General features: G+C 35.6%; 1 protein-coding gene across 2 annotated transcripts; it reads right to left on the minus strand.

The window, feature by feature from the left end:
• Positions 1 to 690: 690 nt before the first annotated feature.
• On the minus strand, positions 691 to 6,651 carry LOC127242648 (uncharacterized). 2 transcript variants are annotated; one of them, XM_051262272.1, is made up of 6 exons: positions 6,548 to 6,651; positions 6,302 to 6,346; positions 4,479 to 4,569; positions 3,621 to 3,754; positions 2,001 to 2,453; positions 691 to 1,351 (listed from the first exon to the last, which is right to left on the minus strand). In XM_051262272.1, the coding sequence occupies exons 3-6, from the start codon at positions 4,503 to 4,505 to the stop codon at positions 937 to 939; spliced, it is 1,029 nt and encodes a 342-aa protein (XP_051118229.1). In that variant the 5' UTR covers positions 4,506 to 4,569; positions 6,302 to 6,346; positions 6,548 to 6,651; the 3' UTR covers positions 691 to 936. The 2 variants fall into 2 exon arrangements, with proteins under 2 accessions (XP_051118229.1, XP_051118228.1); XM_051262271.1 differs by lacking the exons at positions 6,302 to 6,346; positions 6,548 to 6,651 and adding an exon at positions 4,970 to 5,288.
• Between the last annotated feature and the right edge of the window lie 6,323 nt (positions 6,652 to 12,974).

Raw genomic sequence — 12,974 nt, forward strand, 5'->3', positions numbered from 1 at the left:
TTATATTAGCATATTTGTATTATTTTTTGTATAAATTTCGTTACATTAATATTAAAAGATTCTAATAAAAATATTTTTGCTCTTTTCTCTTCATTTGTACTTACGTTTTCATATAATAATTAATATTCATAAATCAATGTGTAAGAAATAAATATAATCTTTAGAATCGTAGGAAGATAATATTTTATTAGTAAAGTCATAATTCCATAATAAAAAAATATATATATATATATATATATTAGAAAATTATCATTCACACACTATTACGACATTTTTTATGTAACAATATTTAGAATTTTCTTTGTTTATATATTAAGTAGTTTTTATTTTCCTTTTCTAAGATAGTAAAATAAAAATTTTTAAAGTTGAAATGGGCATGTCTTTAGAAGATGATTTTATTTTATCTTTTTATTTTGATTTTTTATAATAATTTTTGTGATATTTGTACTAAAAATACAATAATTGTATAGTAAAATAAAAAAACAAACAAACAAAGACGTCCATAAAGACAGATTGAAGATTTCCTTCAATAAACCCTTGAACACAACCGAAGGAACAATTTGCCCTCAGTCAATCAACTAAATATTAAAATTATTTTACTTTTTTATTTTCACATTACTTTTACTTTAATTATAAAAAAAAAACACAAAATAGACATTGCACTATTTTATTAAATTAAGGACGGGGGAGTATAATAGTAGTATATCATAACATTGCTGCAAAATATATCCTCCAAACTCAGATGAATTCAAATATTGGCCAGCCCTACATCAAAGTTTTTCAGTCTTAATCCTCAGAATGATGATCAAGGGAAGCCGGGATGGGCTCCGATTCGAATATTTCACCCTAAAATGCATAGTACAAAGCTAACAAAAACAACGGCAAAAAGAAGAAAGAAAATTCGATACCCCAAAGGATAGATCAAAGCACATTAATTTATAATAGATTCGCCCTCTTCAAAAACCTGATTGTTCGGCAGTAGAGTGGCCATATCCCTTCGATGAAATCCAGGTAGTATTCGATCATCCATTCTTGCACATCCTTAAATTTTCTCCGGGCAGCTTCTTTGTAGTCCTTATTTTTTATATCAACCAGAGGCTGGACTAACCGTGCGCGCATAGTTTCTTTTAGACCGCCTTTAAAGATGTAGGCGTATGCCAGTAAGCAGTAGGAAGGCATATTAATTGCAATTTTCACTGTCTGCGTGAAGCTGAATACATATAGTCTGCATATTGCTCGGAAGATCTTGATGTAAAGGGCTACGATTAATGGCCCGAGAATCCATAAGGGGGCTAATTCTTTTAACACCTCTGATCCGTAAGCTATATTGACATAGAAGAACATGGGAGTTCTGCAAAAAACCAAGGAAGTGATCAACGATAAGCAAGAATCGAGCAGAAACACATGGAGAGTGAAAGTAAAGAGCAAATAACGCGTCTTGAGATACTGCAGGCCTACAAGAATCGAGATGCGTGGAAAGTGGAACTATCGTGTGGAGCAAACAACAATCGAAGTAAGAATGGATTTCTGAGAAAATTTTCAGCATATCTTTATTGGGAGAAATGCAATTGATGCTTTTTCTCAAGAAATGCAGGTCAGGATAGTATAGGGTTGTGTACTTTTGTGATTTTTTTCAAAAATTTTCACTGTTCAATTAGCTTACCCCCAAAAAAGCATCAAATCAAATACCTATAAAATATCACATCAAACAAATCTTCGAATTCAAAGTTTCAACATTCAAAAATCCAAACCCTTAAGCAAACACACCTTAAGAAACTTCTAATAACAATTGAATCGTAGTGGCATGAAATAGAGGATAAAATTTACAACTAGATTTGAACAATCTTTTGGATTTCTAAAGTCATTCCAAATCCGAAAAGGAGCGTTCATGCTAGTAGAAATGCAATGCTTTACACTAGAAACTACCACCGTACCCACAATTCTAAAGGAAAATATAGTGCGGGGAGGGGCCAAAAACGGAGTGTAACAGTAATACTTACAAAATAAGCACCGGTATTTTTATAGTTGCATCCAAGTTCATCAAGTAAGCTGCAGCAGCCTTTACCAACTGAATTGTTTCTTGTTTTGCAACAGTGTTGGGCGTTTCCGATGATTCAGTGGAGGATGGTTCTGCCGCAGCTCTTTCCACAGGTTCAGTTTGTGGTTGTGTGCGCAACAACATTAGCCAGTTTTTAAACAGCTTCTGTATAGCTACAGACCGGCTTGCTGTCTCGGCCGCTGATGTGCAAGGATCAGGGACAACATCATGTACCTTAGAAGATTTCAAAGAGGATTCTTCGCTTTCATCTTGCAGAAATGAGACTTTAGCACTATTTTTTATGGACTTTGAACCATTTGTTCTGCTGCTAGAATCATCATACCGATTCCCACCCTTGAAAGCATATATTTTAAATATCTTTTGCTTTGGTCTGTGAATGACAGCTGCTCCTACACTGAAAATGAGATGCGCAATTAGTTTCATACTAAATCAGCATCTAAACTACAAAGCAACAAAGCAGCAAACTTTTTCAAATTTAATAGATAATTTCACGGCATTGGAAGGGAACAACTATTATGAATAATTCATATACAATGCAAGAGCAATCATAACATCGATGCCGCCCTTCACTCATTGATTAAAACGGAAATTGAAATTGGGTTGCTAAACTGCATGAATTAACACCATAATCAAAATAATTTAAAGATTAGTTTCTAACAAAATAAACTCTTTGCATAAGCACTATAAACACAATCCATATGATTATATGATAACTACTATTGGTGTGTTCTTTTATCAAATTTGCCCGGATTTCTACAATTCACAAAAAAATTTTCCCTAAAATCATCAAATCAAAAATCTATTTTTCGTTTTCTATATTATACTAAAAATCAATTTTACATTCAAAACATCACATCAACACCTATTTATATCACGTCATACAACTACTTCGATTCAAAATATTTACTATTCAAATCCCAAAACAAAATCTAAATCCCCAAACAACACACCCTATGAGTAATTCATGCACCCATTAGCTCTCTTGAGAAAGCTAAACTTCAGAGAGGACCATATAGACCAGACTCCACATAAACGTACGCTTCATGATGGACATAGTTGCTGGTCAAAACACAAATAAGCCAGAAATCTTGATGCAAGTAAGAATGATCTTACTGCATGCTAATTATAGGATCTACCCCTTCTTGTGATGTCCCTTCAACATTTGATACCTTCAAATTTATACTTATCTTCAATTTTGTAGTTAAATTTTGATAAAACAACAATATCCACATGAAATATTCATCCATATTGTAGTTTCAATGAAAAATTTGAGAAGGACGAGAGAATTTCCTATTGGTAGTGATAGTTTTGATACACGTTTATACTGAGATTATATCTTATATAAAATTGAAAAAGAATCTACCATCGGAACTACAACAAGAGTGAACATTCCATCCCCACAAACGATTTGAGCAAACAACCCATCCTCCTTAAGTGGTCTTCCTTACAGTTATTCTATTTATAAAACTACAATTCCATGGAAAGTGAATGCTGGTCACATAGAACTTAATGGCGATAACGATTAGCATGATCTTAGATTTATACATGTATAAACTCTCACCTTGATCGTGATCTGCATTTCAAAGATATTAACCTATCTTTTCTCCCAACTGGATGGAATGTAGGCAAAATATGATTTACCTTGCTCCCTCTACTCCACGATGAAGATACGGAAGGGAATGTGCTACAAGCACCCTGAATAGAATTGACGGTAAAACACCTTCCACACTTAATATGGGAAAAACAGCACTCAGAAACTGTTTCTTTATGAAAACACATTGGATAATACAGTTGTAAATAAAAATCAAATTTTATTTAAGTTTAATGCCATAGATGGATAAACTTTAGTCTGACAATAACTATAAGGTCATCCAAATGGATTAGTTGCATAACATGAATAACAAAATCACCTCTTAATACCAAAGTATAAAGTTAATGTATCACCAACATAAACATTGAAATGTCGTTTTATAAATTCACAGCAATAGAAGCAAAACAAAAAATGCTATTTACTCCCATGAAACAAATTGTAAGATGGAGTGTTAAGCCTATCAAGAGAAAGCGCAATGCATAGCCTAGTAAAATAACAATCATAACGACATTGTTTTCACACAATTACAGGCTGCAATTTTCTTACCAAATTGTATGAATGAACAAAAAACTTCATGATCCAGCTTCTAACAAAATAACCAATTTCACACTATAATGCATAATCCATTCGTTTGTCTGGACGACCAGACTTCCAACTAACCTTTGTCGCTTTACAAATACACAACTAAACCCGATTCCTAGTAAGAAATTCATCACAAATCATGCTGAAACGTAAATTACTCCATCACTCAATGCTCTTATCTTGGACCAAAACAATATAACACCAATAACTGCACAAATCATCACATACACGAGCACAAATTATCACCTGCAGATGCTGAGTTATCATTGCCATAATTTAAACAATGTGCACACGAGCATCTGTGGCAGAGATCATATTACACCCAAGAACTTCAACCCTGCACAAATATAAAGTTATCTTGTTTCAATTATCCAATCAATACATTTCAAGACGAATGCAAAGGCTGCCATATTTATTCCTTTCTCTACAAGAAATTTTCAAGACCAAAAAAACCAAAATTATACATAAAGAAACAAACAGTAATTTCTACTCCTCCCTCGAATATTTGAAAAACAAATCGACTCCAAAGCCAATTCGAAAAGTAATGTTTCCATAGTTCCGTAAACTACATAAAACCCAAAGATAATCATAATATTTTCAATTCTTTTTCAGAATTAATAATAGCTTTCTTGAAAAGACCTGCGCCTATCACATAATTCACCAGAATGAAATCGAAACGATAATCATGCACAAAAAACGACTCCACAGCGTATTTTAAAACATATATTTATACATACAGAGGGCGGCGCACAATGATTTCGAAGGCGGCGAGCAGAAGGTGAAACCCCTCAGCGTGTTAATCTGCGTCGAAAGGGGGCTTTCTTCGCCCACATGAAATACGATGCTTGTTGCAGAAACTTTGCAGAGATTTCAGAAAAGTTGGGAGAGATTTCGGATAGAGGTGAGAGAAATCAATTTGGGAAGGAATGAGAAATAGGGATGAAAACGGATCGGGTTGTACCGAAACTGAATCTGGACCCGATCCATTAGAGGTACTAAAACCCTCGCCCGCCCAAAACCTTTCGGGTCGGGTAGACCCGGATACCCAGCCAAAAACTAAAAATTAAAAAGTCACAGCACAGTAAACACAAAAATAAACAAGCATTAATTTATACTCTCTCCGTCCCAAATGTATAATTGTATTTGGCACGAAATTTAAGAATAGATAGTTAGTAAAAAGTAAGAATAAATATTTTTTTTTGCCTTGGTAAGTATATTAGTATAAAAAGTAGTGACAATTGTTTAATAATAATAAAAAAGTAGGGATAATTTTACGGTGATATGGTTATTTATGAAAATGAGACTATTATTTTAGAACGGACAAAAATAATAAATAAGACTATTGTGTATTGAGACCGAGGGAATAATTAATATAGATAGTAAATGTGTTAATAATTTTATAGTTAATATAAAATCTATATATAAAAAAATTATATTTAAACAATAAATTTACAATTAATATTAAATTTAATTTGTTAAAAAATATATTAAATCAAATAAATTTATATAAATTTAATTATACAAGAAAGAACTATAATATAAATTATATGAATTTTAAATTTATTTAAATTTTATTTTATATAAATATATTTATAATAATTAATAAATTCTATAAAAATTGTGTCAATAATATATGCTTAGGTAATTTTTGTCCCGTTGGACTTGTTCAAACCCTCGACGCTTCAAGTAAGCTACCATACATGATTCATTTAGTGTGATGTATCTGTAGGACTTAGCTTAGGTTCGACTGCATATTCCCACGTCATAAAATAAATAAATATATATATATATATATAAAATAATATGTTGCACCCAAAAAAACCCTTTCTTCATCAAGCAAGCAGTATTTCTTCTTCCTCCAACCAGTTATTTTTCTCCTCCCATCACCAATTTTGTTTGGAACCATGACTATACATTCGGTTATCGGAGAACTACTAGGAATAATTCATAAACTCATTGGCTCTTTTTAGAAAGCAAAAGCTCCATAAACACATGATTCACGACCGATCGGAGTTGCAACCGAAAACGTACAAATTATATGAATATGGACAACCACACTTCAAACTAACCTCAGTCCACAATCTCGATGCCATTGTTTCTCCCCAAGATCAAATCTGCACAATTTTAACCCATACAGTTTACTCCATATTATCCAAAACTTATTTATGTTTGCTAAAATTATTATGAAAAAAAAATTAATAAAAACATCATCGATTTTAAAACCAGTAAGATCATAATCGACATAGAAATTAATAAAATGAATCACAAATATACTCCATCCTAATATAACATTGATTATTTACCAACAAGGATACCTTTTGCTTCGATTGTTGCTCAAAATCTATCATCTCAGCGGAAGAAAGCAAAGTGCATCACAAATCGGAGAAAACCTATCCTAAGTCGACCCTCTCAATATTGGGAAAATTGACCTTTGTGGCCCAATATTAAGATATTGGGCTTTATTTATTATATGTAGAGAGCCCAATTTTAAAGTTTCGGCTTATAGATACCAATATAAATATAAATAAAAAAATTTATTTAAATTTATTAGGTACTCTTAAAGGGTGTCGGGTAAACAGTTTTAATTGCTCGACTGTGTTTGGTAAATTTAGGTATAAATTCATATTTATAAATTTAAAATAATTAGTTTTTTATATGTCAATTATTATATTTATAAAAAATTTAAATTTTTTAAAATAAAGATAATATAAAATATTAATATTATTAATTTATTTATATAGTATTTTTTATCACATAATTTTTTTAATTAAAAATAAATATATTTATTTAAAATATATATTAATTAAAAATTAATCTAATAGAAATCCATATAGAAATTATTTTTACTTTTTTATATTTATATCATTTCTAATGAAAAATATATATATATTTCAATACATTTGCATTAATTTTTTACAAAATATTTTAAAAATAATAAAAATAAATATCTTAATAAAATTTTTATAATTTTTAAAATTAATAATAATATTTTAAAAAAGTCTACCCATCGAAAAAAATCAATTAAATATTTTTAAAATAAAATATAAAATATTTTTAATTATCATTTTATATATGGACAACTAATACAAAATCGTTATTTTATCAAACACTTTTACACAAACAACTAACTGAATCCGCTAGTCTAACCGGCTAATCGAATCAGCTAACAGCTAAAAGCTAACCGTTAATTGTCAAACACCCTCTTAATATTATTGGATATAAATTTTGAAATATTACTATTTTATATTATGGCGTGTTGGGGAAAAAGCATTTTTAATAATTTTTAGTTTATTAAATAACTTTTAGCTATTTGATCAGTTAAAAAAGTAATTTACGTATTTGGTAAATTAGTTTTTTTAAAGAGCTATTTAAACTTAAAAAATTAATTTCTAAAAAATTAATTTACCCATCATTCTAGAATAACTTTTTCACTTAAATTTTATTTATTCCTTATTTACACTTAAAACAAATAATTTATTTCATATATATAAATATATTTTTATTAAAGTATTTATTAACTATTTTAAATATATTATTATATTATAATTTTATTTTTTAATTTTAAAATAATTACTATAATTAATTATTACATATAAATTATTTTATTTGTAAATTATATAAATATATTAAAATTAAATCAAATAGAAAAAAAATATTATTAATTAATTTATATATATTTTTATTATATAAATTTTATATCAAAAATTAATAAATAATAATTAACATAATAAAAATATATATATACAAGATTTTATATTTTATATAATTTTAATGAAAAAAATACTTTTTTTAATTAAAATATTTTTCTCAAATTTAAAAAATAAAATTAAATATTTTAGAAAACAATGTATTAATGTCATTAAGTGTTATTTTACGTATAAACAACTAATATCAAATAATTATTTTACCAAACATTTTAAGACAAATAACTAATTGAGCTAGTCAAATCCGCTAATTGAATTAACTAATAGCTAAAAGTTATCTGCTAATTGTCAAACGCACACATATATTTATCATACATGAATAAATATACGATTTTATTTTTCTGCATGTTTTGTAATTTAATTATATTATGTTGATATTGTTATAATAATAAATAAAATATCAGGATATTTTTCTAATATTTGTGGGGAATATAATTATTAAAAAATAAATATATGTGTTGTTTGGTTTTTCGACAATACAAAGTAAAATTCGAAAAATATTATCGAACTTGAATAAAATTTATTTGTAGAACAGGGCAGTAAATATACTGAAAAATAAAGGGTGACCCCAAACAGGAAATTTGCAATTTTTCTTATCTGATTCAAGATCCCCTATCTGAATTTCCTTGAATCATTAAATAATTCATAAGGAAACGTTTCAAAACGTCACCTGGTCAGTTACCGCAACCGCCATCAACCGCCCTACACATTAATCCCCATTTGACACGTGTCTTAACCGTCCCACCAATCGTTTCTGTTAGTTATCAAATTCAACTGCTCTTACGACCACCCACGTACTGTCATGTCTCCTTAAACGGGCGGCTGACCCAACCGACCGCCTAGCCGCCGATCCTTCCGCCCAGAGAAACCCTTGGCCCCTTAAACGGACTGCTGACCAACCGACTGCCTCGAGAAACCCTTAGCCATCTGATGGGCCCAATGACGGGCCCACATCTCCTCTTGTTTTCGGCTATTACCCTAATTATAAATTTTATACTCAACAACTTGCCCCGCCGCCATCTGACTTCCAAACGTCACTCCTCGATCGCCGCATGACAGGATGTTTGGGAGTCTGCAGCCTATGCAACAGTGCCGCCCTGACTCTGCTTCCCATAACATCAATAGGGTTTTAAATACCCCATAAGCATTACCCTTTATTTCCTGTAAAAACCCTTCCATCAACTTCGTTCATTTCACGCATCCATTATCGCGAGCCATTTCCAAAAAAACCTCTCATCTTCTTCGTTGTTGCTACCATCTCCTTTCTGCAACTTTCAATGCATGGCGAACCAATACGTACCCACACTTCCTTCTGATGGACCAACCCGGAGGTATTTTTTGTTGCATCGAAGGTGGTGACTCCAACCATCCGCCCATATTGCACTACTCCTGAGGACTCCAATCCGATGAGGGAGGTACTTGAAGCAGAGAACCCCCTTGCCATCAACAATCCCAACTACAATGTTGTTCGTATCAATGACAGCATCAAGACACATCTGACCGATCCCAAAGACCCCTACCGCACCTGGTACAACAGAGTGGCGGAGCGCTTCCAGGAGCAGTGGAAGCGTGAACACATCGACCAGGCCATACTCCTTTCCACAATTCCATTTCATTTGCACGAGAAGGTGCTCCTGGCGATATCGGCCTTCTGGCACTCAGAGATGCGGGTCTTCTTTTTGCCAACAGGCCCTATTGGCCCGACCCTTATGGATGTGGCCATGGTCGCCCATCTTCCCATCGTGGGTGAGGACCCAGTGATGGGAGTCCTAGATGAGCAGGAGCCAGAAGCGGACCATCTGGGCTGGTCCTTAGCTGGAGTAAAAGAATGGTCTGGACGAAATTCACGACCGACCAGCAACGGGCAGCAGGAACCCCCGTGACCGACCGCGAACATGTTGCCTTCCTCCTCTTCTGGCTATGTAGGTATGTCATAGTCTCCCCATCCAAATGCGTCCTTTCTTCTCATCTCGATCTAGTTATCCATTTAGCTTCAGGTCTTTTCTTTTCCCTTGGCACTCTTTTCCTTGCCAATCTTTTTGAAGGTCTTTCTAGCGTTAGCACCCGCCTTGTAGATAGTGATAGTAAAAAATTATATACCGCCGCGTCGGACCCTTTTTGGCTCCTAGAACTTTGGTTCCGTCTTTACTTTCCCGACGCGTTCAAACTTGGTCGTCCGCCCATCACTTCAACACCCGACCATTCTTTGGGTTTAGCCCTTAACCGACTTTGCCTAGGTCACGGCCACCTCCAATCATCCGACCCCATCATCTCTGCCATCCTAGCCGACGACCGCAACAACTCCCGTTTTTATGTATATAGGAAGTATGCTTGCTATGCGGTCGGTCTCTTTTGGCCTTTTCCTGTGTCTTCATCTATGGCCAAACCTAAACCTCTTCCTCATCCGACCTATTCTTTATCCTGGGATTATGCTCTTAAACCCAGGTCTTTATTTGTTAGTAAAAAATTTGATAAAAAATGCCAAAAGTCATTTTATATTTTAGTTATCAGCCCCAATTTTTGGCACGTCAATTCGGCTGCTGCCAAAGTCTACCTGGCCCCATCGCCCGTCCTCACCTAATACCTCAAAGCCCGGACGGGCGGGTCATTCCCGAACTGATTCCTTCTTACCTTACGCAACTCACCACTTACATAACTACCAGCTCTTACATTCCTTTCCATTCCACTCCCGAAACCGTTGAGACCTTTCGCGAATGGTGGTCGGTCACGTGGGCCCTACTTGCCCCAGAAAAAGATCGGTTGCTGGGTGTTCTCCTGCCCTAGTCTGCCTTGATGTTAGGGGCGGCCCAACCTGTAAGCGCCCGAAGAAAACAGCCGCCCCGGGTGCCGGATCAAGTGTTCCAAAGAGGAAGAGAAAAGCTTCCCAGATCCAAGTAGTCCCGACTTCTGAAATAGACCAACAAGCCGCCGAGGACTATTTATTGGCTTGGATGCCAACAAGGATCCGCCCCGTCTAGGTATGCTAAAAAATCTTTAATCACCTTGATATTTCCTTAAATTTCTAACTTATATTCTTCTTCATATCAGGTTCGACATCGGCAGCACCAACCGGCCAACCGACTCTAGCCCCGGCCGACCAACCAAACCTGCTAGCTGATCAACCCCAAGTTAATGACTCATATTACCATTATTCCTTTTCTTCATAACTAGTCATGAACTGACTAATGTTATTTCACCGTAGGCCCTTCCCCTCCGAGTCCACACACCGATGCTTGCTTTGCCGATGATCAGTCGGGAGGGGGACCCGACTAGGAGGCAATCCCTTCCCTCTCTGCTGGTGAGTGGTCCGAAAAGGGCCCCGACCAGGAGAAAATCTTTGTCAGCACCTCCACGAGATCCAGTAAATTTTCTAAACACCCAACACTTAACCACTTTTACCCTCCATACTTAGAATAAATATCTAATATATTTATTGCAGACGCCTTTACCAACCGAACCGGAGGTAGCAGCAGCTTCGACAGATAGCGAGGCAACTGCTGCACCGAAGACCGTACTGCCAGCAGAAATTGCGGAATCTTCTTACCTAAGTGAAAAGCCAACCGCCCCTGCTGCAACAGCCCTGTTGCAGCCGCCCCTATCATAGCTGCTCCTGTTGCAGCCGCCCCGATTGCGGCCGTCCCGGTTACAGCTGCTCTTGTTGCAGCTGCTCCGGCTGCAGCCGCCCCGGCTGCAGCCATCCCGTTTTCAGCCGTCCCACTGCCGGAGGTGGCAAGGCGAGCAGCAGAACCGCCTGTTGCCGTCCGTCCGAGGAGTTCCCCACTTGACGTAGAAGAAATTTCTTCTTCTGAGTTGGAGACCTCTGTTAATCTAGTAGGGTGTTCAAATCTTTCTTTCATAACTGTATACCAATTCTATCAAGCACTAAATACTTCATATTTTAACTTCAGGGCCCTAGGTCAGCACCGCAAGGACCTTTGTCAGCGGCCGAAGAGTCGGCAATTACAGTGCTGACACGCCCGACCTCCCCGACCGATGGCAATCCTTGCGCCCTCCGTAACCACGGTCCGCCAGGAAGTAAGTAAAATTCCACAAGTAATCCATACCATTCATCCTCTCCATCAAACTTAAACATTTGAACTTCTTCTTAGGGACATTTTGACCTAGCCCTTTTTTCGGCCATTCCGATTCCGGAGGACATCCGAGCTACCTTCGCTCAGGCCGTCAACCGCCCCTTCTCCGTCTTGGGATCAGAATCCTTTGAAAGTCTCATTCAGGCGGTTGGTGGCCTATTATTTCAAACCCCTTCGGAATCGACGGCCGCCCCAATTCTGCATTGGCTGATGGAGAGGTTAACTGAGCTTCGAAACGATATCCTACTCGCCCGACTCCTATCAGCCGAACCATCCCAGCCGAGCTCAGATCAAACAAATTTGAAGGCTTCCTTGGCCAAAACCAGGGAATCCCTTCAGCAATCCAAAAGAATGAGAAGGAATTAGAGGCGTTTCGTCAAGAGCAGTCCATTCTGGTGGGCCACGTGGCCGACGAGCAGCGCCTGATTGAAAGATATCAGAAGAACGAGGTCGACTTGGATCAAGAATTGAAGATTCAGGCCCGGTCTCAATTCATCAAACGATATCAGGCGGTTGCTAACAACTGATGCCTATCCAGGGCCGAAGACAAATGGTCCCAGATAAAAATCGCCCTGGGGGCCCTTATGTAAATCTTTTATATAAATTCTGACTTAGTAAACAATTTCTGTTTTCCTATTAACAAGGATCACTTTCCATATTCCGAACCCTAAGTAGCCAAATTAACCTCACTTCCCTTATAAAAATCATCGTCCCTTGTGATAAAACTAACAACTTCAAAAAATCTGAAATTGGGACATACCTGAACTATTAATTAAGATGTCATAACATCGGCCCCATGTTCCTTCGAAAAACTGGGAAAGTGCCATTCAACCCTTCTTTGTGGGTAATCATCCTGTTGGTGGTCATGCTGAAGACTTGTTATATATACTCAAGCAACTAGATTTCAAATTCAAATTTTTCCAACGAGGAAAAAAAACCATTTATCG

This window comes from Andrographis paniculata, unplaced genomic scaffold (assembly GCF_009805555.1).
Source record: "Andrographis paniculata isolate CXL003 unplaced genomic scaffold, ASM980555v1 Contig87END, whole genome shotgun sequence".
Classification (NCBI taxonomy): domain Eukaryota; kingdom Viridiplantae; phylum Streptophyta; class Magnoliopsida; order Lamiales; family Acanthaceae; genus Andrographis; species Andrographis paniculata.